The sequence below is a fragment of the Castor canadensis genome, chromosome 14, assembly GCF_047511655.1.
Source record: "Castor canadensis chromosome 14, mCasCan1.hap1v2, whole genome shotgun sequence".
NCBI classification, from domain to species: Eukaryota; Metazoa; Chordata; class Mammalia; order Rodentia; family Castoridae; genus Castor; species Castor canadensis.
This window is the reverse complement of record NC_133399.1, coordinates 26052310-26077498: the sequence shown is the minus strand read 5'-3', so window position 1 is coordinate 26077498 and position 25189 is coordinate 26052310. Positions and strand designations below refer to the sequence as shown.

Sequence of the window (25189 nt, the reverse complement as noted above, 5' to 3'; positions counted from 1 at the left end):
GTTTTCAAGGTAGGGTCTGGCTGGCTTCGAGCCATGATCCTCCTGATCTCTGCCAGCTGAGTAGCTAGGATTACAGATGAGAGCCACCGGCATTCAGTGCCATTTTTTTTTTTTTTTTTTTTGGTGGAATTGGGGTTTGAACTCAGGGCTTCTTCCTGCTTACAAAGCAGCTACTCTACCCCTTGAGCCACACTGCCAGTCCATTTTCCTGTGGTTATTTTGAAGATGGATTCTCAGGAACTATTTGCTGAGGCTGGCCTCAAACCCTACTGTGATCTTCCCCATCTCAACCTCCCAAATAGCTAGGATTACAGGCATAAGCCACCAGCATCTGGCTGTATTCTTTGTTTAATGAAAGAGTTGTCGGATATGGTAGTACACGTCTGTAATCTCCCAGCACTGGGGAGTTTGAGGCAGTAGGATCATGAGTTACTATCTCTTAAAAAATTTTTTTTCAGAGGGTGATTTGGATACAGGAACAGACATGCACATTGGGACCATAGAAACAGAGACTAGCCATGCTGCTGCAAGTCAAGGGATGTCAGTGACTGCTAGCAAGCCAGGTGTGGTAGCATATGTCACTTGGGAGGCTAAGGCAGGAGGGTTGTGAGTTTGACACCAGCCAACTTCCAGATATAGCCATTAACAGTGTTATTAAAAAATCTTTTTTGGGTTTGGTTTTGTTTTTGCTGTTCTGGGGATTGAAAGCCAGGACCTTGTGTGCCAGGCAAATGTTCTATTACTGAACCACAACCCCAGTCCCTTCTAGTTTTTTTCCTACTCTATGATTGCTTATATTTTAAAGTTCTTTTGAACATTTTTGTTTGTGTGGGTTTTTTGTTTTTGTTTTTTTTTTTTTAGTGTTGGATTTGAACTCAGGGCCTTATGCTTGCTGAGCAGGTGCTCTACTACTTTTCAAGATAAGGTCTCACAAACTGTTTGCCTGGGCTGGTGTCAAACCACAATCCTCCTGATCTCTGCCTCCTGAGTTGCTAGGATGCCTGGCTCCATCTGACTTTTCTACCTCAAAACTGTGTGACTTGGTGACTTTTCTCCGCAAACAATGTTCACATTTAGAAGAAAAGGAAAAAGGCAGCCAAGACTGCCACTTGGTGACCCACATGAGGACATGTCAGGGTTCCCTGTCCTGCAGGGTGGTATCAAGTGGGAACAGTCCTGGACACTTCCTCACAAAGACCAGCGTGGCAGAGCTGTGAAGGGTACAGGCCACTGATCTGGGCATCAAACCTCTAGCACTCCCATGTAGACCCAGAATGGGATGGTGGTATCTGTGTGGAAGTGGACAGGAGGGCCACCTCAAGTGTCCAGATGCTGAGAAAACGTCAGGGAACCCACCACCACCCTGCCCCAGCATGCAAAGTTATGTGGCCTTTCACAATGAACTTATTTATACACAAAAGTTATTTACTAACTCAGAATGATGACCACTAAATTATGTCAAGTAAAACAGCACTTATAAAACTGCCTTTTTTTTTTTTTTTGGCAGCACTGGGAATTGAACTCAGTGCCTCAGCCCCAGTACCACCAAAAAAAAAGAAAAAAGTCAGGTGGGCCACCTGAGAGACAAAAAGCCCCAGGCCCCGTAAGGTCTCCCTAGATGGCTGTAGCACTGGCATCCTAGGGCAGGCCATTGACTACTCCCAAGTGACCTGGCGTCCCCATTCCAGATTTCTGTTCTTTCTACAACATCCTGAAAACCTGTCGTGGACACACACTGGAGCGGTCAGTGTTCAGTGAGCGGACCGAGGAGTCCTCAGCTGTGCAGTACTTCCAGGTAGGTTGGTTCCCACCCTGGGCCAGGCCTCCACCTGGCCCTTGTCTCCCTTCCTGCCCACAGGAGGTGGCGCAGCACCAGGCAGGTCCACTTGCGTGCCCATGCTGGCTCTATCCCTTACTAGCTGTGTAGCCTTGGGCAGGTGCCCTCTACTTGCTGGGCCTCAGTTTCCTCATCTGTGACACCTGAGAGGGTTGCTGGAAGGATCTGAGTGCGGGTGAAGCCAGGTCCCCTGACATTTTGAGTAATGACAGAACTGTAGCAATGTCCTGAACTGTCACTGTGTGCCAGGCACAGTCTAAGCACTCTTACATGCCTGAAGCACTTGGACCCTCCTAACAGCTCGAGGAGGTAAGTGCTGTTATTGTCCCCATTTTACAGATGAGAAACTGAGGCTCAGAGAGGTTAAGTGACTTGGTCCAAGTCACACAGCTCTTATGCAACAGAGCCAAGATGGGAAGCCAGGTCTGCCTGATGCCAAAGCCTGTGGCCCTGCCCGGGTGCCACGCTGCCTCCCGATCGCCTGTTGTCTTACAGAGAGACACCGCACCTCACCTGCCTGGCGCTCTGAGCTCTGGGGTTCTGTTCCATCCATTCTTCCTCTTTGGGGCCCCTAAGATGGGGCAGGTGGCCCCAGATGCGAAAACCCCACCCTTGGCAAATTTTGCTGTTTTCTGGGCAGCTTCCTCATCAAGGCTGCATCCAGCTGTGTCCTTCTGCCACAGTGATGGTGGCATTGTCCCCTCTGGGGACTGCCATTCAGTCCCCTGCTCCCTCTCCTGGAGCAGCTGGCAAATGCTGGCGGGGTCCAGGCCAGCAGAGGGTGCGCGGCCTCCTGAGGGAAGTTTATGCCTGAGTCAGCCCCCACCTCTGTTGGAGGGCAGGCTAGGACCTTGGCCTTCTGTCACGCCGTGTGCCCTGTGCCATTGGTGTGTCTCTGTTCCAGTTTTATGGCTACCTGTCCCAGCAGCAGAACATGATGCAGGACTACGTACGGACAGGCACCTACCAGCGTGCGATACTGCAGAACCACACCGACTTCAAGGATAAGGTGAGCAGGGCCTCACCCCTATGCTGGGCCAGGCAGTGCAGGGAGGTTGCCATGGATCTAGAGACTGGCGAGCAGTTTTGCCCCTTTCCTCAGGCACTAGACCCACCTCCCCATTCCCTTGCCTTTACTCCCCCCACCCCTGCTTTTGCTCGAGTTTTTCTTTAATTTCTTTCTGATTACAAAAGCAAAATCTACCCGGTAGAGTGGCTCAGGTGGTAGAATGTCTGCCTAGCAAGCGCAAAGCCCTGAATTCAAACCCCAGTACTGCTAAAAAAACAAAAAACTAAACAAAAGCAAAGTCTCTTTACTATGTAAACTCAACATAACATGTACAATATCACCATGTGAGACCTGTCTTTTCCCTCCAAAATAATTGCCTCCAATCGTCTGTCTTTTCTTCCAGATTCTTCCCCATGTATGCCTCAGTAAAATTATTTCACTGTGTCTTTTTCTTGAGGGGTGGGTACTGGGGTTTGAACTCTGGGCTTTGCACTTGCTAGGCAGGTGCTCCATCACTTGGACGGGCCATGCCCCCAGCTCCCCCCTTTTTCTAATCAACAAAATTGGATCTATTCTATATGCTTCTTTGGAAAAGATTTTACCCCCTTAATGATATGTCTCAGCTTTATTGACAAATAAAAGAGTTGTATATACTGGGATTGGGAAGGTAGCTCAGTTGTGACTGCTTGCCTAGCTTCCATGACTGTTCGTTCCATCCCCAGAACCACAAAAACAAAGAAAGAGAAATTAATGTCATGTTGTATATACCTAAGGTGATGTTTTGACATGTGTGTGTTTGATATAAAATGGTCACTACAATCAACATAATTAACATGCTTTACCGCACTTAGTTTTTGGTTTTATTTAATAGTGATAATGCAGGGAAAGCAGTGTCTCCTTTTTTTTTTTTAATCCTGCCTACATGCCACACTGAATACAGAAAACTTGCAGAGGTGGGGGATTCTTCCAACCAGCAAGTGGTTTCACAACAGCAGGCACCAGCTTGATGTCCTCGGGATGTCCTCTGATCCGATTCAGTCCTCACACCCCTACCCAGAGAGCATGTCAGATCCCACAGTTTGGGGGCTCCGTCCCTGGCCTATTCCCCACACCTTAGATGCCATTTGCCAGCCCCAGATGGTTTTCCCTGTGCTTCTGACTGACTGCCTCTAAGTTGGGGTTCCCATAACCCCCTCTTTGGGCTTGATTAATTGGCCCGAATAGCTCCCACACCTCAGGGAAGCACATTTCCTGCTTGATTACAAAGGATTAAAAGAGCACAGATGAAGGTGGGTGCTGGTGGCTCACGCCTATGATTCTAGCTACTCATGGGGCAGTGATCAGAAGGATTGAAAGTCAAAGCCAGCCCAGGCAAATAATTCATGAGACCCTATCTAGAAAATATCTATCACAAAAAATGGCTGGCAGAGTGGCTCAAGTGGCAGAGCGCCTGCTTGGTAAGCATGAGGCCCTAGTTCAGTGATACCAAAAAAAAAAAAAAAAACCAATACAGATGAAGAGATGCCCAGGGGAAGCATGAGGGGTACCACTCTGCAGGAACCTCTCTCTGCACCCTGTCTTTTTTGGCTTTTTATGAAGGCTTCCTTGCATACCTAATGTTAATAGACCGTGTGGGAAAACCAGCAAGGCTTGTCTCTTCAGATTCTCTCTCTCTCTTTTTTTTTTTTTAAAGGTACTGGGCTTTGAACTCAAGGCCCACACCTTGAGCCACTCCACCAGTCCTTTTTATGTGAAAGGGTGTTGTGAACTATTTCCCCAGACTGGCTTTGAACCGTGATCCTCCTGAACTCTGCCTCCTGAGTAGCTAGGATTACAGGCGTGAGCCATCGGCATCTGACTTGAAATAGGCTTTGTGTAAGATGCTTTTCCTAACTGTAGGCGCATACATGATTAAGGTTGGCCAGGCTAACCTAGGATGCTGGTAGGTCAGATGGATTACGTGCATTTCCTGCTTATAAGGCTGCAACCCACTGTGAGGCGAGGAGTATGCATGTGTTGCACAGAGGAAAGAGACCCCTTCTAGTCACCTGGCCCAGCGTATGCCTTCCCTTTGAATCAGTCAGGAACATGTGTTTCCCCTCAGCCTATCTCATGGGGCTCTTCATGTGGATCTCGGGGGATCTGCCTCATGCAATGCTATTGTCCTGCCCCACACCCTCCCCCCAGCATTGCCTACTGATCCCAAGGACACTGGGCCCCAGGCCATGGTGGAAGTAGTCCTCATGCAGTGGCTATTGTAGGCCTTGCTGGCTGTCCTTGCTGGACCTCCCCAAGCTTCCTGACTGCTACCCTGAGTTATGGCTGGACAGTGCTTGGGGCCCTCACATTGCAAGCTCTTTCAGTGACATCCCTTCTGGCTCTCCCAGAAACAAGATCCATTTCCTGGTCCATCCACAGCTCTGAGAAGCAGCTGAGGTCCTCCCACTGGATGGTCACTCTGTGCCTGCCACTGTGCCTAGAGTATTTCTCCTTAAGAGACCTCACATACCACTCCAGAAACATTTGTCCTCATCCTACTTACACGGAAGCAACTGCATAGATCTGGAACATCCAGTGTTCTGCCAGCAGCTTTGGGGGAGCCCAGTAGACAAGACTTGGGCCCCTTGCCTGCCCCAGCCAGGCACTGACTGCCTCTCAGGGAAGGAGTCAACCCAGGCCCTCCTGAGCATGCTGCCTCCAACATCCCTAGGCCCCTTGCTTCCCTGCAAGAGCCACAAAGGCAGACAGCCCTCAGTGCCACACAGGCTTCTTGGGAGGCCCATATCCTGTGCCCCAGATGGTCCAGCCACCTGTAGGCCACGGGACTGAAGCTGAGTGGGAGCCTCTGGGGCACCTCCTTCCAGAGCCCATGGAGGTGGATACTGAGGACAGGGTGTAGTTGTCACTGAGAGGTGGCTCTGCCATTGTGCCCTGAAGCTGGGCATGGACAATGAGTACCCAGTGATGAGTATTTCTTCCAGTAGCCATCTGACTCTCATCACCCGCTCGCAGGTCCTCCTGTTTTTTTTTTTTTTTTTTTTGAGGGTGATAATTTAAACTGTTTTTTTTGGTGATACTGTGGTTTGAACTCAGGGCCTCATGCTTGCTAGGCAGACACTCTACCAGTTGAGCCACTCTGCCAGCCCTTTCTGTGTTGGATATTTTTGAGATAGGGTCTCATGAGCTATTTGCCTGGGCTGGCTTCCAACCAAAATCCTCCTAATCTCTACCTCCCGAGTAGCTAGGATTATAGGTGTGAGCCACTGGTGCCTGGCTAAACTTTTTTTTTTTTTTTTTTCCAGTACTGGGGTTTGAACTCTGCATACAATTTGAGCCACTATCTGCCCTTTTTTGTGAAGGGTTTTTTCGATATAGGGTCTCACAAACTATTTGCCTGGGGCTGGCTTGGAACTGTGATTCTCCTGATCTCTGCCTCCTGAGTAGCTAGGATTACAGGTGTGAACCTCCAGTGCCCAGCTTAAACATTTTTTTAATTGTACATATTTATGGGGTCCAGTGTGGCATTTCTATACCTGTGTGCAGTGTGTACTGATCAGATCAGGATAACTGGCTATTCATCACCTCAGACACCTGTCCTTTCCTCAGATTGTTCTCGATGTTGGCTGTGGCTCTGGGATTCTGTCATTTTTCGCAGCCCAAGCTGGAGCCAGGAAAATCTATGCAGTGGAGGCCAGTACCATGGCCCAGCATGCTGAGGTCAGTGTCTGTCATCTCTGCCCACTGGGAGCCCCCAGGAAACCTGATCTTTGGGCCCAAGAGGGGCCTGTGGATGTCACACAGTTATGCTTTGTTCCTAAAATCAGTGACCATTGGCGGGAGGCCTTGCTGGGCCTGAAGTGACCTCCCCTCTGTGATTAGCCACATATCCACAAAGCTATGGCCTCATGCCTCAGGCTGGACCATGATGTCACACAGACTCAGGCAGGACCTCCTGGGTGACATCTGAGCCACTGTGCAAGAGTGCCACCCTTTCTGAGCCTGCTCCCACTTGTCCAGTGCAGATCAGAGGGGTATTTTGTTTTGTGAACTTGTTTTGTTACTTCCTTTTCCTATTTTATTCCATCAAAACCTTCTTTTGCAAAGTTGAAAATCTAAAATCTACGAAAGGGTAAACATTGAAAATGCTTCTCTCTTGCACCCCTCCTCCACCCCGGTCCCTCCCCCAGGAGATTCCCCAGGTCCCCCAGACTGTTCTGTGCACATGCAAGTAAGCGTGTTTGCCCTGCTGCCCATCTCTTGCACACATGGAGGCACACTACCACCTTGCTCCTGGCTTTGCCCCATACGGCAGACCTATGTGGTGTCCTATGGAGACCCTTCCCTGCCTCTTCTGTAGCCACAATGCTTCCTCCACCTGAGCTGCGTTCAGGCTCTTAAGGCATTGACTTATGCTGGTCATAAGCACTGTGGCACTGAGCTCCCTTTCCCACAGACCACTTCCCCGTGGGTGGTCAAGTGTGAAGGATGAGCTCCCAGTACTGGAGTCTCTGAGGATGGGGGGGGGTCCAGTTCCAGCTTTGGTGACTGTTGTGAAGGTGACTCATCCCAGTCTCTACTCCCACCAGCAGCTGTCCTTGTAGGGTGGGAGAGGACAGGGATGCTGTCACCCCAAGACGGCTGGGCTGCAGGGAACACCTAACAGGCCCACACTCCTCCCCCTGTGGTTAGGATGTCCATGGAGGAGGCAGGGGCACCGGTGGCCAGGTGTGGACAGAGCCCCTCCCTTGAGAGGAAAGGTCTGGTGAGAGCACAAGGCAGGGAGGCTCAGGGAAGCTCTGTGACCTATCCGACCCACCTGTCTGCAGGTCTTAGTGAAGAGTAATAACCTGACCGACCGCATCGTGGTCATCCCTGGCAAAGTAGAGGAGGTCTCGCTCCCTGAGCAGGTGGACATCATCATCTCGGAGCCCATGGGCTACATGCTCTTCAATGAGCGCATGCTCGAGAGCTACCTCCATGCCAAGAAATACCTGAAGCCCAGCGGTGAGTGTCCCACCACACAGGGAAGGCCGTGCCTGGAGGCCGTGTGGGCAGCTGCTGCACAGGGGCTGTCTACACTGCAGGCTGCCATGAAGCTAGCCCAAAGGTGGCTCAGCTCCCCACTTGACTGTGTCAGTTCCCAGGTAGCCTTTACCTCACTCCCTGCCCTCCCTTCCCTAGCTGGCTGTGGCTTCCAGATTCCCAGGCCTCAGACAACACATCCACCTACCTGGCTGGGCTGAGGGTGGGGGCAGAACTCCTTGCAGCCCCAGAGAGCCACTGGTGTTTCCTGAGGGGCTTCAGTACTAGGATTGGGACCTCACTGTGAGCAGGCACTCTGGTGGGCCTGCTCCCCTCAGAGGTCAGGAGATGGATGGGGGTGTGTGTGTACGTGTGCATGCGTGTGTGTGTGCGCGTGCGCGTAAGGACATGGTTGTGTGGAGGGCACGGGAGTGTGTGTATGTGTGTGGGTGGAGGGTGTATGGGCAGATGAGGACGTGGGGGGGCGTGCATGTGTGAGGGCTTGTATGTGTATGCTTGTGAGGACTTCTGAGTATGTATATAAGGGCGTGTGTGTGCACGTGTGTGTGTGAGGACTTGTCGGTGTGCACTTGTGAGGGCTTGTGGGTGTGTATACATGTGTAAGGGCATGTGTGTATGTGAGTGTGTATGTGCACCTGCCTATGTGTGAGTAGGGGAGGCAACTATCTGAGAGCCCATCTGCCATTTCTTGTCTATGTCTCTGGCTTGATGGTTCCATGCCTCTTGGCCCAAGCCTGAGTCACCAGGTAGCTGTTTGCATCAGCTCATCTTTATGGGGAGCTATACTCTTCCCAAACCCCTGCAGTGCTGCCCTATTTCTCTGCTGGGTTCTGGAGACCTGTCCATGTCTGAATATTTCTATACAGGCAAGGAGGGGTGTGGGGGGGGTGGGAGCATAACCACGGTGGCACTTTGGAAGAGGCAAACTGGCAGCAGTGCAGGACAGGCTCTCTGGGTCTGTGGGGAAACTTGCATTTGGGTCCTCTTCCTAGGAACCTGCCTTGCGCTCTTGCTTTTCTGGAGGTGGATGTGGTCACCATCCCCTTTATTTGTGTCCTGAGTCTTGGGTGTTAGTTTGGGACTCAAGGCTTCCCAGGTCCTGCTTTCCTCACATTTTGCCTATTGTGTCTAAGCCTACAGGGTGGAGTATAGCAGTCCCAGCAGAGGGGCCTCTCATGGATGGGAAGCCCAGAGGGAGTCAGGCTTGGGGGACAGCTATTCTGTGAGGCGTGCAGGCAGCCCTCCCCTAGCCACACACCTCTTGGCTGGCAGGAAATGGAGGTGCCTTCCCTGTTGGACACATTCCTGTGGTACTTCAAATCCCCCAGAGCAGGTGGCCAGCATGTGGCCTCTGAGCCAGAGCCAAGGGCTCTGCCACCCCAGCAGCTTCTGCTGATTATTTCTAGCCTGATGGGGGCTGTGAGGAAGTGCCTCAGCCCCCTGCACAGAGGGCTAGAAAGGCAGGAGGCCCACATCTGAAGGCCAGGTGCTCCCCGAGCAGGTGTGGCCTCCATCGCCCTGCTGTTCTTGTCTGTTTGTTCATGAGTCACGAATGAATGCCCAAGTTCTCCTCCCTTTTCAAGTTACATGCCAGCCAGGTTGACCAAGCAGCCTGTGCTTTCACCCTAGTGTTTTGGCCAGAACCTGGGAAGCCCGGGCGATGGGAATTCAGCTGAACTCCATCCCACCTGTGCCCCCTCACTTTGTGCAGAGCAGCCCTGTCCAGTTTTCCCCTGTGCACTGAGCTGTGTGTACACAGGTGGTGGATGGCACCTGAGGGCACTGCCTGGCATCTTGGGTACCCTCTGTTCATGATGAGGCTCTGCACTCCTTCCTGTTTCTCAGCCCTAGTAAGGGGACATAGGGACAGACCTCCTGGGACTCAGTGAAGGACAGTAGCTTCCCCAGCACTCTGCACACAGTGGGACATGTGAATTGTTAGTGAGCTTATTTGATTAACTGATTTTACTTACTGAGACTTTTGAATTGCTACATAGATCCATGGTTCAAAAATCAAGAATAGCCAGGTGCTGGTGGCTCATACACCTATAATCTGAGCTGCTCAGGAGGCAGAGATCAGGAGGATCACAGTTCAGAGCCAACCCCAGGCAAATAGAGAGACCCTATCTCAACAAAACCTTCACAAAAAAGAGCTAGTAGAGTGACTCAAGGTGAAGGCCCTGAGTTCAAACCCCAATACCACACAAAAAAAGACAAAAACCAAGAGTAAAAGAGAAGAGCCTCCCACCCCAGTCCCATTCAGTGCGATGGTGCAGGTCAAGGGCTCCTGCCCAAGGCCCACTAACATCAGGTGCTCCACACTGGTCACGTGAATGAGTGAACAAGAGGCTGGAAAGTCCATAGTTGGGGTCTTGGGGCCTTCTGGAATCTCTGCCTGGCCCTGCACGATGTGCCTCCCTGACGCCAGCACCCCTCCCTGCCCCCCACTCCCAGGAAACATGTTCCCCACCATTGGTGACGTCCACCTCGCACCCTTCACGGATGAACAGCTCTACATGGAGCAGTTCACCAAGGCCAACTTCTGGTGAGTGCACCCTGGGTGTCCTGCTCGGGCCCCCATGGCCTGCCTGCTCGGGGATGGCCCCCAGCCCCCAGGTGGCCCCACCACTCCTCTTTTTCTCCTCATCCTCAGTAGGACCTGAAGGACATGGGCTGGTCAAGGGCCAGCTAGGAGAGAAGGCAGGACTAACTATCCCATCTGCCTCTCTTGCTGCTGGTGACACTGTTGGCGGGGGTGGGGCTTTCTGCAGGTACCAGCCATCCTTCCATGGAGTGGATCTGTCAGCCCTTCGAGGTGCCGCTGTGGATGAGTATTTCCGGCAGCCTGTGGTGGTGAGTAGGGCACACAGGACACTGGGGCATTACTGTGGGGCATGGCTCTTCTCAGGGGAGGCATGGCTTCATCTGTAGGACTTGTCCAAGCTGTGCAGTCCTAAGAAATTCACTTCACCCTTGCTTTTGCCCAGCACTGAGCTCTCTCTCAGAGGTGTTGAGGCTAAAGTAACTTATTCGGCAAACCTTTAGTATATACGACGTGTGAACTATTAATAGGTGGTTTGATACTGGGTGAGCTGATTTGATGGTTGATTTCACTTACTGAGATTTTTTTTTTTTAATTGATACATAAACCATGACTATAAAAGAAACAGTCGTACCTGTAATCCCAGCACTTGGGAAGTAGAGGCAGGAGGATTTCAAGTTCCAGGCCAGTTTGGCTACATAGCAAAACCCTGTGACAAACAAACAAAAAAGAGTATAAGAGAGCCAGCACTGGTAGCTCATGCCTGTAATCCTAGCTACTCAGGAAGATCACAGTTCAAAGGCAGCCCCAGGCAAATAGTTCCTGAGACTCTATCTCAAAAAAATACCCAACACAAAACAGGGTTAATGGAACGGCTCAAGTGGTAGAGCAGCTGCCTAGAAAGTGTGAGTGAGGCCCTGAGTTCAAAACACAGTACTGCCCAAAAACAAAAAAAAGAGTACAAAAGAGCAAGAGCCTCCCCACCTCTGTCCCCAACTGCACAGTTCCCTTCCTTATAGGCAAACAGTATCTCTTACTGTCTTTCCAAAAGACATCTAAATGTATTTTTTGACTACTTTTCCTCATAAAATAGATTGTGATCAACATACTCTCTGTCTTAATTTCTTCGTGGTTAGAGAACATACAATTTGCTTTTCCTATGGATAACATATTGTGGGCTTGTTTATTTTTCCATTTTTATGATCGGCTTTGCTTTACAGATTTCGACATTGTGTTATTAGATGCATACAGGGGCTAGGATTATTATATCTTCTGTTGGATTGATCCTCATGTCATTATAAAATGTTTCTTTTTAAGCTGGGTGCTGGTGGCTCATGCCTGTAATTCTAGCTACTCAGGAGGTGGAGTTCAGGAGGATCTCGGTTTGAAGCCAGTCTGGGCAAATAATACCAACACAAAAAAGGACTGGTGGAGTGGCTCAAGGTGTAGGCCCTGAGTTAAAACCCAAGTACCACAAAGAAAAAAAAAAGTTTCTTTTTTAATATCTGTTTTTGTTTCTTGCCTTAAAGTCTTTTTTTTTTTTTTTGGCGGTGCCAGGGATGGAACCCAGGGTCCTGCACTATGCTAGGCAAGTGCTGTACCACTGAGCTCCTGAGCTACACCCTCAACCCTTTTTAAAACATGTATCCCATATGTCTCTGGTCACCTTCACTATCTGGCACAGTGGTAGATGTGCTTCTTTGGTTTATTCACTTGGTTTGGGGTCCTGGTCCTGTGGGCTAGTCTCTTGTTTCATTCATTGTCAGTATGAAAAGTGACAGAGCTTCTGCAAGGCACTCTCCTTCCCAGGAGTTGCTCATGGGGCAGTCAGCCTTATGCACGATCACCTTGGTCCCATGGGGCATTGAGATATGGAGAGACTGCTTTTCTGACTATTTAGATGGCCTCTTTCGTAACTTCCCTATAGGACAGCAGTTCACAAACACTTCGGCTTCAGGTCCTCTTTATGATCCTAAAAATGGCGGATCCTAAAGAGCTTTTGTTTATGTATGTTCTCTATATTGCTATCTGAGCAATATACATTGATAGTAAAAACTAAACTCAAAAAATTATGAAATATGGGGGATGGATAAAAAAGAAGGAAAAAATATGTATTTATTGATTCATTTAAAAAAATAAAAGGCAGGTGGCACACACTTATAATCCCAGCTACTCAGGAGGCAGAGACAGGAAGATTGTAGTCTGAGGCCATCCCAGGCACAGTTAGCTCAAGACCCCATCTGAAAAACAATCCAAAGCAAAAGGGCCTGGATCAAGTGGTACAGCATTTGCCTGGTAAGCATGAGCCCTGAGTTCAGTCATTAGTACTGCAAAAATAAATAAGTACATGAATAAATCCCATTACATGTTAACATAACTAGTATTGGTTTTGGTATTTTGAAATAGGTTCTTGGGCTGGAGGTGTGGCTTAAGCAGTAAGAGTGTGTGCTTTGCAAGAGCAATGCTCTGAGTTCAAACCCAGTCCTACCAAAAAAAAAAACAAAAACAAAAAGCAAATGAGTGAGAGACTGAAAGCATCTCAACATTACTATGAAAATTGTCTTGACCTTGATGGTGCCCCAGACAGGAACACACTTTGAGAACTGCTGCTTTGGGGCTTAGCCTTCAGTAGTGTTGGTGCAGGTCTCCTAGCTGCCTAGGATGCATGCATCATCAGTATGCTTAACTTTTTAGTTTCTTGGGGGAGGTTTTCTGCTTGGATACTTGGCCTCTAAGCCCCAGTCCACAGAAAGCTTAGGAACTGGCCAATGCCACCTCACTTTTCTGACTTCCCTTTGCTTTCCTGTCCTTTACCAGCCTTGAGCTCCCTCCCTCGCCCCGTTTTTCAGGAGGGCTATCCAAAGGCCGAGGTAGCTATTTTTTTGCCTTCCCCGGGGGGAAAAAGGTGAAGGCCAAAAAGGTTTCCCTTCTGTGCCTCTCCTTTCTCTCTAAGACCTTGGCACCCCAAGATTTGGCTGCTGGGATTGCTCCCTAGTGCTTTCACCAGTCAGTTTACTTTTTGTCTAACTCTTGGCAAGAGCCTCAGTATCACAGCACATCTTCCATCAACACCCAGTTCTCTGATTTGCTTCTTTTGCTAACTTGCTTACAATTTTTCTCGGAGAGCTTCCCCTCCAGTACCTCAGTCTCGCTCTGTCTCATGTACACAGTTATTTTGGATGACCCATTGTGGTTTAATTAGACAGTGAGTTCCCACTGTGTGTCTATAGGTTAAAATCCCAGAAATGCAATGGCCAAAGTTTGGTTTTGGGCGTGGGGATTTCTTTGTTTTGCAGTATAGGAGGTTGAATCAAGGGCTTTGCAGATACCACATCCCTAGTCCCAAGTATCTGGGACTACAGAAGTGGACCACCGCATTTATCTCACAACAGCCAAGTGTTTGTTTGTTTTGTGGTACTAGAGTTTGATCTCAGAACCTTATACTAGGCAGATGCCAAGTCTTTCATGTATATGAACATTTTGAGCTGTCACCTAATTACCATCTGTGGTGCTGTCAGCACATTCTCCCTTAGTATGTCTGAGAAAGGCAAGCTGATTTTAGCCAAATGGCCTAGTTGAAGGCCATGGGGAAGAATGAGTGCTCTCCCTGGAACCAAAACCCAGTCATACCATGGTCTCTCCCAGGACACGTTTGATATCCGGATCTTGATGGCCAAGTCTGTGAAGTACACAGTGAACTTCCTAGAAGCCAAAGAAGGAGATTTGCACAGGTACCAGGGGCACCTAAGCCCCATCCCCTGGGCCTGGCCCATGCTGAAGGTCAGGACCAATGCTGGCTCCATGGCTGTTGGCTGTCCCAGGGCAGGTGGGTGGGGCCCTGGCCTCCACATCTGGCCATTTCTCTCTTCTCCCAGAAGCAGTTTGGCTTCCCCAGCAAATTACTGCTCTTTGCTTTGCAGGATAGAAATCCCATTCAAATTCCACATGCTGCACTCAGGGCTGGTCCACGGCCTGGCTTTCTGGTTTGATGTTGCGTTCATCGGCTCCATGTGAGTGTGCAGAGCAGACCACCCTGCAGAGGGCTCTCTGCAGCTACAACCCCCAGATCTGGCTGGGGGCAGGGAGGGTGGGACACAACTCCTCACCTTCCTCTGTCCCATCCAGCAGGCAATGAGAACGTGTCCTTGAGCAAGAGGCCATTGTGGGAGGGGTTTCCCTACTCCATTCTCAGTGCCCGTCTCTCTCAGGCCCTTGTCTGTCTCTTGGCACATAGGACAGCTGTGGATCCCTTGTGCACCGCACGTGCGCTTGGGCCAGCCTCGAAGCTAGCCTGTCTTAGCTTTGGAACCCAGCGGACCAGTTGGGTGGGGACAGGCCTTTGGGGAGAGCTCAAGGTGTACAGGGTAGTGACACCAGCCCAGGCAAGTGTGTGCCTGTTCCTGTTTGACAGAATGACCGTGTGGCTGTCCACAGCCCCAACAGAGCCTCTGACACACTGGTACCAGGTCCGGTGCCTATTCCAGTCACCACTGTTCGCCAAGGCCGGGGACACGCTCTCAGGGACATGTTTGCTTATTGCCAACAAAAGGTAGGTCTTGTCACCTGGGCAGGGAGTGGAGACGGGTCCGCTGGCCCGGCATCCTCACAGCCACCTTCCCCTGCTCCACACAGACAGAGCTACGACATCAGTATTGTGGCCCAGGTGGACCAGACAGGCTCCAAGTCTAGTAATCTGCTGGACCTGAAGAACCCCTTCTTCAGGTAGGAGGGCTCCTATGAGGGACGCTGGATGGCACAGTGACACGGCCATACCCATGGTCCCTCTCTGCCACAGATACACGGGCACAACGCCCTCACCCCCACCCGGTTCGCACTACACATCTCCCTCCGAGAACATGTGGAACACAGGCAGCACCTACAACCTCAGCAGCGGGATGGCTGTGGCTGGTGAGTCCCTGGACATGGCTGGCGGCCTTCAGTGGCCAGCCCAGAACCCTTCTGCCCCCAGGGTCTGCCTCTGGCACCCCATCCAGGATACCCTCCCACCCCTGACTTCCCTCTCCTGGACACAGGGATGCCCACCGCATATGACCTGAGCAGTGTTATCGCCGGTGGCTCCAGTGTAGGCCACAATAACCTGATTCCTTTGGGTGAGTGTTCCCTGGGCTCCGGGGGTGGCTAGGGAAGACAAGTCTACTCTGGGGCAGGGTAAGGCTGGTGGCCAATCCATCAACCAGTGCTTGGTCTTCCGGTACCAATGTCACCGCCATCACTGCCACCTTTTCCTCCTTCTGGGGCCTCTGGGCTGAAGCCCTGCACTTGTCTCTTCCTTGCTCTGTCGCTGCTGATCTGCCCTTCCCACACCGCTGTGAGAGCGGGGTGGGCCAGGCAGGCTGGGGGCGTGACGCCATCCCCCTTCCTCCCTCCCTCCCTCCCTCCCTCCCTCGCTGTTGCTGTGCAGCCAACACAGGGATTGTCAATCACACGCACTCCCGGATGGGCTCCATAATGAGCACGGGGATTGTCCAAGGTAATGAGCTGGAGGGACCACCTGTGGGTGGGGGCTACCGCCTTGCATGCATGCTCTCATGCTAAAGGGGGCTGGGCAGGTGCAGGGGTCCTGCCGTCCTTCAGTGCACACGGCCTGCCCCACAGGCTCCTCGGGTGCCCAGGGCGGCGGTGGCGGTGGCTCCAGTGCCCACTACGCAGTCAACAGCCAGTTCACCATGGGTGGCCCCGCCATCTCCATGGCCTCGCCCATGTCCATCCCAACCAACACCATGCACTACGGGAGCTAGGCGCCTCGGCCATACTGACAGCACCAGGAAACCAAATGAAGCCCCGCCCGGCCCCTCACCCGCCTGGGCGGCTGTCCCCTGTACTGGAGAAGCCTGAACACCGGTCACAGCCCTCTTTGCTATGGGAACTTGGACACTTTTTTACACAATGATGCCGCCGCCCCAAGCCACCCTGGTCCACCCCCGGCTCGGAATGCGTGTCGCTGCCATATTTTACACGAGATCATGTCGGGGGAGCCCTTGTCCCCTCCTGCCCTTTCCACTCTGACCTGGCTCTGACATCTGCTTTAACAGACAAGTCAGAAACCACAGCTGCGTCCTGGTGGGGTGGGAGAGGGGAGCATCTGCCACGAAGCCCAGGCTGCCCTGCCCCACCGTCCCCATGCCTGCCCCCTTCACCTGTCTCTAGTGGGAAGGCAGCCCCGGCTGATGGGACCTTTCCTTCAACTACCAGGCCACCATGGGTGTGACATGCTGCTTTTTTTAGTTTTATTTTTTTACGAAAAGAACCAGTGTCAATCCACAGACCCTCTGAGAAACCCGGCCGGCCGGGCCCAGCCAGCAGCCCGTCCCCAGGCTCAGGCTTGGTGGTGAGGGGGCAGCCCTGCTAAGCCTTCAGGGCAGGCAGGACCCCTCCCCATGAAAGAGTTCACCTCACACTTGAATGTACAACCCACCCTGGCTATCTGAAGGCCATCCGTCCTGGCCCTGCCTTGTGCTGCTGTCCTGGCCCTGAGCCCCTGCTGGCCCTCTCCACTGAAAGCTGGAGCAGCCCAGAGGGAAGGTCACCATGGGCCACTTGGGGCAGACAGAAATCTCAAGGATGTGTCACGAAAGGCGTCCTTTTCCCTGTAGCTGACATTAGGCCTGTGTATTTCCCTATCACACTTGTAGACGCTCCAGTCCCTACCACCATGATGGCATTTTGGTACCTCCCCAGCCTGGGAAGGGACCTTGCAGGGACCTCTCCCCCCCAAAAAAAAAGAAAAAAGGAAGCAAAATAAACAAACGAGGAAACATGTTTCAGCACAGGCAGTTTTCTTCTTCTTCTGCCCCCTCGTTTCTAGCCACTCCCATCTCAGAAGCTGGCGCTCAGGCTAGGCCCCAAGCCCACTGCGTGCACCGCTGGGAAGGGCTGGGGCTGCCCCTTGTGGTCCTCCTGGCCTTGGAGTCCTGTCAGGGAAAGCAGAAGGCCAGCAGACAGGCTGAGGGGGCCAAGCTCCATCCTTTCCCATGGCTGTGTCACCTGCCCTGCCCGAGCCTCCCTGGAAGCATCCTGCTCGGCTGCCCTTCCTCCGCCTTTATAATAAATTCTCTGGATCACCTTTGCATAGAAAATAAAAGTGTTTGCTTTGTAAGAAAAGTCTGGAAAGTAGCAAAGTGGTCTTGAGGGGTCAAGGGAACTCCAGTCCTTTTCAAGGGCAGGATATAGGTTATCTTCTTAGGTTGGGCCTGAAAGAGAGAAAATCCTAGAGGTGGCCCTGGGGAGGCAGGAGGACACCCCAGCTGCTGTGGGAAGCTGCCCCTTACCTCCAGGATCAGGCCTTCCTAGGAGGTAGCCATGGAGTGGCGCAGGGTAGGTGACAGCAGAATTTTTGGGGACAGCGTTACGGCTTGAGACGGAGGTGGCTCTGGAGGCAGTGGTTGGAAGAAGTACAGCTGGAGAGAGACCCCCCCGCCCAGGTCACTGCACAGCCAGGGAGCCAACCATGCCCTGTTGCCCGGCAGTGGTGAGGGGAGGGTGCACTGGACCTGTACCTTACAGCCCATGGCCAGGAGGGCGTGGAGCAGCACCACAGTGGACAGCAGCACAGCGGCCACCAGCCTGGTGTCTTCGCGGACAACAGGCCAGAGGGTGAACACCAGCCCAGCAGCCGACAGTGCCAGAGCGAGTGCCCCAAAGAGCCACTGCAGCCACGGCACAGGGATGAGCCACAGGACCTGGGGTGATGCAGGCAGCTGGTGACCTGGCCAGGCAGGCCCCCCAGCCCTTGGCCATGCCCCTCCCATGGGGCTCCAGCTCACCACAGTGGGGATGAAGACGAAGAGGGAGTAGCCGTAGACACTCACAGTCTCCAGGAAGGTGTAAGGCCCCATGCGCTCCCGGCTGCCCTGGCGCCACCGCAGGAAGCCCCACAGTGCCAGTGGCACCAGCCACGCATAGCAGTAGATGGCAGTGCCTGCCACGGTCACTGAAGGCAAAATGGCAGCAGTCACCCCACACTGTGGGCCCCCACTGCTGGGAGCCGAGCCCGCCCACCTTGCTCACCCTTGTGGAACTGGGGGCTGTAGTGGATGGAGGGGTCCCTCCTCTGCGCCAGCACCAGGCTCAGGTTGCCAGTGACAGCCAAGACAAAGGCCAGTGTGGCACAGATCCAGAACGGGCCTGCAGGGGGACATGGTCAGAGTCGCTGGCCCAGCATTCAGGGAGAAATGGATGGATCTGGTCAACTCTGACTCTCACCAGGTCATTGGCCCCCAGTGGCTGCATCAGGGCTGCTCAGCTCATCCCTTTCTTCATGCAAACGTTCCACGTGGTCTCCAGGACCCCTGTGCTCAGCTTCTGTCTCATCTCAACCTTTTCAGCTCCCTGGCAAAACTCTCTACACTCTGGGAGCAGTTGGGCCTGGGCTCTGCTCACCCCTCGCATGGGTTTGTCCAGCCTTGGGGCATCCTGCCACTTCAGCTGTCTACTCCCAGAAGGATGAGTGCCCTGAACTGTTCCTGTGGCTGTCTTCGTGAGTCTCCAACCCACTTACCATGCTTGCTCCTTCCCCTCACATCTGCTAAGCTTTTCACATCCATCCAACAGTACCCCACCTTCTCCTGGGAGGTCAGGTGGGAAGTCTCAGGACCATTCTGGCCCTTCCCTACCATTTGTCTCATCTGTCAGCAAATCTTGTTGTTTCTGCCTCCACCCATAGTCTCCACCATAACAGTCCTTCCCTGCCTCATCTCCCAGCTTCTACTACAGCCCCCGTGAGGCTAGAGGGAACCTGAGGAACACTTCACTAAGATTCCTTCTCACCACAGTATCTGACATCTGTCCCATCACCTTTGTGGCCTCCAGGCCGCTGGTCTGCTCCAGTAACCATGCCAGCTCCCTCCCTGGGGCTGAGGCCCTCTCTGGGATGCTCCTCCCGTTTCTCCCCACACTGATGCCAACATGACTCATTCTCTTTGCCCTCTTCAGAAGCCGTCCTGACCCAGCTAAACCAAACAGCCATGCCATTCACCCTCTAAGCCAGCCTCTGTGTCTCCGTCTCCCTGAGCACTGCACAAGTTTCTCTCTCCCTGCTTTGTTCTCAGCTCTACAGCAGGGCCTGACAGTCAGTGCATTTTTGTTGAATGAATAATTGAATGAACCAAGTACACAACCTCACTCACCATAGAGATCAGGCCGGTTCCGCAGACGGTGCCGGACAAAATTGTGACCAGGCCTAGGCAGCAGTGAGCCTTTGATACGGTCCAGGACCTGGAGGGCAAGGCCAGGGACCAGACTGGAAGCATGCTCAGGGCTCCTTCCTGACCGAAGGTGTTTCTTCCTGTGGACCTCCAGCCTCCACTCTCATGCTATGCCTGAAACAGCTCACCTGGCCCCTGGTTTTGAGCAAGTAGGATGGTTTTTTGTTTTGAGACAGGGTCTCACCATGTAGACCAGGCTGGCCTCAAACTTAAGATTTTCCTACCTCTGCCTCTCCAGTACTGCAATTTATAGGCGTGAACCACAATACTCATCCCCTCTAGGCTTTTGACAGGTCATTCCCATGGCTTGGAGCCTCTTGCTCTGGCTACCTCTGCAGAACATGCCACTGCTCCAGGCCTCCACATTCCTTTCTGCTTCTTCCTCAGCTTGGCTGAGTGGACTGCCCTTGCCCCAGTAAGGATGGCCATTGAGACTTGGCCATTATCTCTCATACATGTCTCCAGGAAGTGCCCTACTTTGTGGCCCTGGATTATCATGGAACCTTGCCTGGATCCCAGCCCCTATACCGTGTGCATGTTTGCTCATTCTACTCATGCCTGTTCTGAGAATAAAAGAATAAAACCCAAAACCCAAGCTGGGCACTGGTGGCTCAACCCTGTAATCCTAGCTACTTGAGAGGCTGAGATTGGGAGGATCACCATTCAATGCCAGCCCAGGCAAATAGCTCTTGAGGACCCCTCCTCCCCACATCTGCACAATAACCAGAGCAAAATGGACCGGAGGTGTGGCTTTTGCGGTAGAGCACCTGCTTTGCTGTGCAAAGCCCTGAGTTCAAACCCCAGTCCCACCAAAAAAAAAAAAAAAATCCAATTCCTTACAGAGCCTTTCATCCCAGCTACTTGGAAGGCTGAGGGAGGAGGATAGCTTGAGCATAGGAGTTGGAAGCTAGCTTGGATAGCATAGTGAGACCATGGTTCAAAAAAAACCCAACATACACATATATAGCATATATATGCATATATATATAATCTACACATATATGTATATAGTATACATATAATTTACACATATGTATGTGATTATGTATGTATTAAGCATAATACATATGTAATGTGTATGTGTCTTTTGTGACCTAGCTTCTGTCTGCCTGTCCCCCACCTCACATTCCAACCAGATTCAATGATAGGCAGCCTCTGCCACCAATCAGGCCTTCTCTCACTATTGTTTGTCGTTGGTGTGTTCCTTGTGTCTGGAATATACTTGTGCTCCCCTCCACTCTGCCTGGGTAACCTTTCCTTCTGTGGGTATAGCAAATTCCTCAGCTGCTTCTGGAGGCCCTTCTCTAACACACAATCCAGTGTGTTCTCTCTGCCCTGGCCACCCCACTTCCTTCTGTTGGGCTGGGTAGGATCACTTGTTTTCCCACATAACTGCCACCAGCACCTTGCCCCAGTACTGGTGCTGGATGAATGGGGGCTGAACCCCAAATGGGCTTGGAGCCTAGCCCACCAGCATCGTAGGGCTCACCTGTGAGGTGTCCACGTCAAAGAAGCTCTGGTAGTAGCCAAAGGTCCAGAATCCAGGCTGTGGCTTCTCTTCCTGTAGGAGCTGCACAGCATGGACTTTCAGAGCCTGCCCCAACAGCACAGCCCGGCTCAGCCAGGGTGGGTAGAGGCAGGGCCCAGGGACCTAGGTGACTCACCGCTGTCTTGTCACCCTCTTCCTCCACCTCATCCTCAGCTCTGTAGTCAACACTGGAGCCCACCGCCACAGCCACGTGCCCCTGTGGAGTCAGCTGATCACTTCTGTTGGTGGTAGCATTCGGGGTCTCTGCCAGAAGATTAGTGGCTTCCTCGAATTCTACAGCAGCGAGAGAATATGGGACACAGGCACGTTTGGGGGCTTGAGACAATTCGGCTTGGTCCACTGCTTATCTGGGGGTGCTGAGTTCTAACTGTAGGCACCTGGATACTCTCCTGAGGCAGGTTCCGATTTCCTGTTTGGGGGCGAAGAGAAGTCTGTGGCCTCACTCCTATCATAGACCTGTAATTTGGGGTTGGTCCTGGGATAGACTCGGATCTGGGGACCAGAGGCCCTGACTGGAGGGCGAGGGGGGGATTGAGTGCCGGATGGGTCTCACTCCCGGGTTAGGTTTCGGGTCAGGGTTCACGTTTAATTATGAATTGGAAGTTGTGTAGGGGGTTCTGACTAGGAGCAAGAATCGGAACTCCGGTTTCTTCGAGGCAGCACTCACCGTGGAAGGCCAACTCGTCAGCCTCTGCCATGGTCCTTCAGGGGCGTCGCCGCATTCCCGTTCTAAGGACAGAAGCGGGTCAGGCCGCACCCGTCTCAGGGCCTGTCAGTCAGCCTCAAGCCTTGCCTGGAGGCTCACGAAAAGCCCGAGGGCTTAAGATCGCGGAACCGGCCCCCAGGTGCACCCCGCCCTCCTCACCTGAGGTTACCTAAGTCGGCGTGGCCTGCGCTCTCTGCGCCTGCGCGTTCCGCCTACCCGTCAGCGCCCACCCCTCTAGGACCAGACAGCAACATCCGGCGTCGGTCCGTATCTTATTGTCTTTCGGTAGGAACCCAGTTCCGGCAGCTTTGGCGTTTGCACAGAAGAGACTTTCCGGGCCTTTTATTTCGAGTACCGGGCATTTCTTTTCGGAGGCCGGACCCCCAGTCCGGAAGAGGATGGTGACCGCTGCTCTGAAGAGATTTTGGTCCCGAGGGCGCGGAGAATCCGGCGGACAGTCAGTTGACCTGGCGGTGGCAAAGCCACGCGTGTGGGCGCGGCTGGGTGAGTAGTGGTGGAAGGTGGCGGGGCGGGGGGAGTGTCTCCAGCTGCTGAATGGCTCTCATCGCGCTTTTTTTCCCTTAGGCGCCTGGGCCCGCGCGCTGCTCCGGGACTACGCGGAGGCCTGCAGGGACGCGGCGGCGGCGGCGCGGGCCCGGCCGGGACGCGCGACTGTGTACGTGGGGCTGCTGGGCGGTGTGGCGGCCTGCTGCGCGCTGGCGCCGAGCGAGATGGCCTTCGAGGAGTCGCTGCTGGAGGCGTCGGGTTCCCTTCTGCTGCTGGCGCCGGCCACGCGCAACCGCGACTCCGAAACTTTTGTGCAGCGGCTGCTGTGGCTGCGGGGCCGCGGCCGCCTGCGCCATGTGAACCTGGGGCTGTGCTCGCTCGTGTACGAGGCTCCCTTCGACGCCCAGGCCAGCCTCTACCAGGCTCGCTGCCGCTACCTGCAGCCCCGCTGGGTGGATTTCCCGGGTCGCGTTCTGGATGTGGGCTTCGTGGGTCGCTGGTGGGTCTTGGGGTCAAGGATGCGCGACTGCGACATCAACGACGACGAGTTTCTCCACCTACCGGCCCATTTGCGCATCGTGGGGCCCCACCAGCTGCGATCCGAGGCCAACGAGCGGCTCTTCGACGAGAAGTACAAGGCGGTGGTGCTCACCGATGATCAGGTGGACCAGGCGCTGTGGGAGGAGCAGATGCTGCAGAAGGAGAAGAAGGACAGGCTGGCCCTGAGCGAGGCCGACGAGCTTATGCAGCCCGAGGTGGCCAGATGAAGGCCAGCGACATTGGTGCCACGCAGCTCTCTCGTCGGCTCCGCACAGGTTCGGGGAGCCCATTTCCCTCTCCTTGTTCCTTCTTAGCTGAGCTCATGCTCAGCCTGGGTGATCTTTGACGTAGGGAGAGCAGAGCGACTTGACCATGTAAGGTTTAGCACTACCAGAGCTAGTCACGAGCCTTGGACATTTAAGACAGGGTCTCTCTGTGTCGCCCAGCCCAGTCTAACTGCTGAGCCACAGGTGATGCTCCCACCTCAGCCCCCGAAGTAGCTAAGACAACAGGCCGCCATGGCCGGTTTCAGATTTTCTTTTTAAATTGGAACTTAAATGGGTTTATTCTTTGTTCTCTTCTTTGTGTGTGTGTGTATTATGTGCACCCCCACACTGGGGCTTGAACTCAGGACCTTCCAGTCACTGGGCAGATGCCCTACCACAGAGTCACATCCATACCCTTGTTCTTTTTTGAGTAACATTAAAAAAAAATTTTTTTTGAAATACAGACTCAACATGTACCTGATTAAATAATACAGAAACATCTTCCCTGAAATGGCAACATTTTATTTGAATAATTCTAAACCAGGAAGGAAATTGGCATTGGTGTGACTCTGGTTGTGAGAAGGGAATTTCTTTGCAAAACAACCTGATTTTACTGTGTGTGCATTGACAGTGGCTGGAAGTGGGCTTGGAAGGACAGACTGCAGTGCTGTGAAAATCTGTATGGAGTCGTAGGTTCTGTGTGTGTTACACTGCAGGGTAAAAATGAGTTCTATGGAAAGGAAGAAGCTAGGGGGCAGGGGGTACACAGTTGGGTTATGGGAATCACACCTTTCAAGCTACACTGTTAGGGGAATGAGACTACCTGTGTCACCTGGGTGGCCTGTGGCTAGTTGATAAAAGCAGAAGATCAAACAACTATCTTTGCTGTGATTTCTTTTCTTTGTTTTGTTTGCTTTTGTGTGTTTTGCCACTTTTAGTTTTCGGCACTTGGACCTTCCATTCGTGATATGGATGCACTGAACACACAGTAGTTCTTAAATCCTTATTTTGTGGTCAGAGGGGTATTTCAAAGCCTGCAACTCCATTTTATAGAGGAAAAGTGGAGGTTCTGAACTTTTACTTTTAACAAGGCTGAGGCAAATCCAGCCTTCAAACTCCTAACTCCCAGCCCTGTGACAGTCCTCAGACTTGTAGTACAGTACTATTTTTGTTCCTAACAACGTCTTGACAGAAGTTTATCTAATTTTATTTTGTTTTTTTTGAGTCAGGGTCCTAATATGTAATCCTGACTGGCTCAAATTCACCATCCTACCTTCGCCTCCCCAGTGCTGGAATTACAGGCACACACCACCTTACTTATTTCTAAATAAAAGTTTCATCATGGTAATATTTAATAATTTCAGGCCAGGAATATGCCTGTAATCCCAGCTACTCAGGAGGCTGAGGCAGGAGGATCTTCAGTTTTTTGGAGGGGGGAGGAGGGGATGAATAGAACTGGTGTTTGAACTTACGGCTTTGTACTTGCAAACCTGGCACTCTACTGCTTGTGCCACACCTCTAGTCCATTTTTCTGTGGTTATTTTAGAGATGGGGTCTTGCAAACTATTTGCCCAGTCTGACCTCAAACCACAGTCCTCCTGATCTCAGCCTCCCAAGTAGGTAGGATTATAGGTGTGAGCCATCAGGGCCTGGCTAGGATCTCCAGTTTTGAGGCCAGAATGGACTGTATACCAAGACCCTGTTTTAGAAAACAAGTAAGTTAAAAAACATATTTAAAAATGAAATGAAAACAAGTGACAAGTAATTCTAAATTCTAGTTCTATACTGTTATTTGCCAAAGGCCCTGGAATCAAAATTCTATTCTCTCTGTTAAGAGAGGGTTCAACTTGGCATCAAATTGGATGTGTTTCTCATTGTGAACCAAAGTGTTGGATCCAGCTCAAATCTGAAATAGCAAAATGGTTGTGTTGTCTGTATTTCTAGAAGGGAGGAGAAATGGGAGGAG

At 52.2% G+C, this 25189-nt stretch overlaps 3 protein-coding genes across 12 annotated transcripts in view; 2 read left to right on the top strand and 1 right to left on the bottom strand.

Moving 5' to 3' along the window:
- Carm1 (coactivator associated arginine methyltransferase 1) overlaps window positions 1-17219 on the top strand; it is a 42376-nt gene extending 25157 nt beyond the window's left edge. The window contains exons 1-16 of one of the 4 annotated variants that reach the window (XM_074054071.1): window positions 317-563; window positions 1689-1795; window positions 2177-2374; window positions 2742-2846; window positions 6453-6563; window positions 7673-7850; window positions 10344-10434; window positions 10661-10742; window positions 14077-14162; window positions 14352-14441; window positions 14843-14980; window positions 15064-15153; window positions 15227-15339; window positions 15465-15542; window positions 15854-15922; window positions 16048-17219. In XM_074054071.1, coding sequence (XP_073910172.1) covers window positions 2249-2374; window positions 2742-2846; window positions 6453-6563; window positions 7673-7850; window positions 10344-10434; window positions 10661-10742; window positions 14077-14162; window positions 14352-14441; window positions 14843-14980; window positions 15064-15153; window positions 15227-15339; window positions 15465-15542; window positions 15854-15922; window positions 16048-16190 — 1500 coding nt within the window. In that variant the 5' untranslated portion in view covers window positions 317-563; window positions 1689-1795; window positions 2177-2248 and the 3' untranslated portion in view covers window positions 16191-17219. Of the gene's footprint in view, window positions 1-316; window positions 564-1688; window positions 1796-2176; window positions 2375-2741; window positions 2847-6452; window positions 6564-7672; window positions 7851-10343; window positions 10435-10660; window positions 10743-14076; window positions 14163-14351; window positions 14442-14842; window positions 14981-15063; window positions 15154-15226; window positions 15340-15464; window positions 15543-15853; window positions 15923-16047 lie in introns of those variants that run through there. The other 3 variants (XM_074054070.1, XM_020167696.2, XM_020167697.2) reach the window with 3 other exon arrangements.
- Yipf2 (Yip1 domain family member 2) lies at window positions 17192-22178 on the bottom strand. 7 transcript variants are annotated; one of them, XM_074054073.1, is made up of 10 exons: window positions 22070-22178; window positions 21872-21933; window positions 21320-21477; window positions 21145-21225; window positions 19578-19665; window positions 18460-18576; window positions 18216-18382; window positions 17949-18131; window positions 17721-17849; window positions 17192-17642 (listed from the first exon to the last, which is right to left on the bottom strand). In XM_074054073.1, exons 2-9 carry the CDS (start codon window positions 21900-21902, stop codon window positions 17739-17741), a joined length of 936 nt encoding a protein of 311 aa, XP_073910174.1. In that variant the 5' UTR covers window positions 21903-21933; window positions 22070-22178; the 3' UTR covers window positions 17192-17642; window positions 17721-17738. The 7 variants fall into 7 exon arrangements, with proteins under 7 accessions (XP_073910174.1, XP_073910175.1, XP_073910173.1 ...); XM_074054074.1 differs by having other exon boundaries at window positions 22080-22156; XM_074054072.1 differs by lacking the exon at window positions 22070-22178 and having other exon boundaries at window positions 21872-22043.
- Window positions 22179-22282: 104 nt separating this feature from the next.
- Window positions 22283-24102, top strand: Timm29 (translocase of inner mitochondrial membrane 29). Its single transcript, XM_020167768.2, has 2 exons — window positions 22283-22414; window positions 22496-24102. The coding sequence occupies exons 1-2, from the start codon at window positions 22309-22311 to the stop codon at window positions 23182-23184; spliced, it is 795 nt and encodes a 264-aa protein (XP_020023357.1). The 5' UTR covers window positions 22283-22308; the 3' UTR covers window positions 23185-24102.
- Window positions 24103-25189: the final 1087 nt, after the last annotated feature.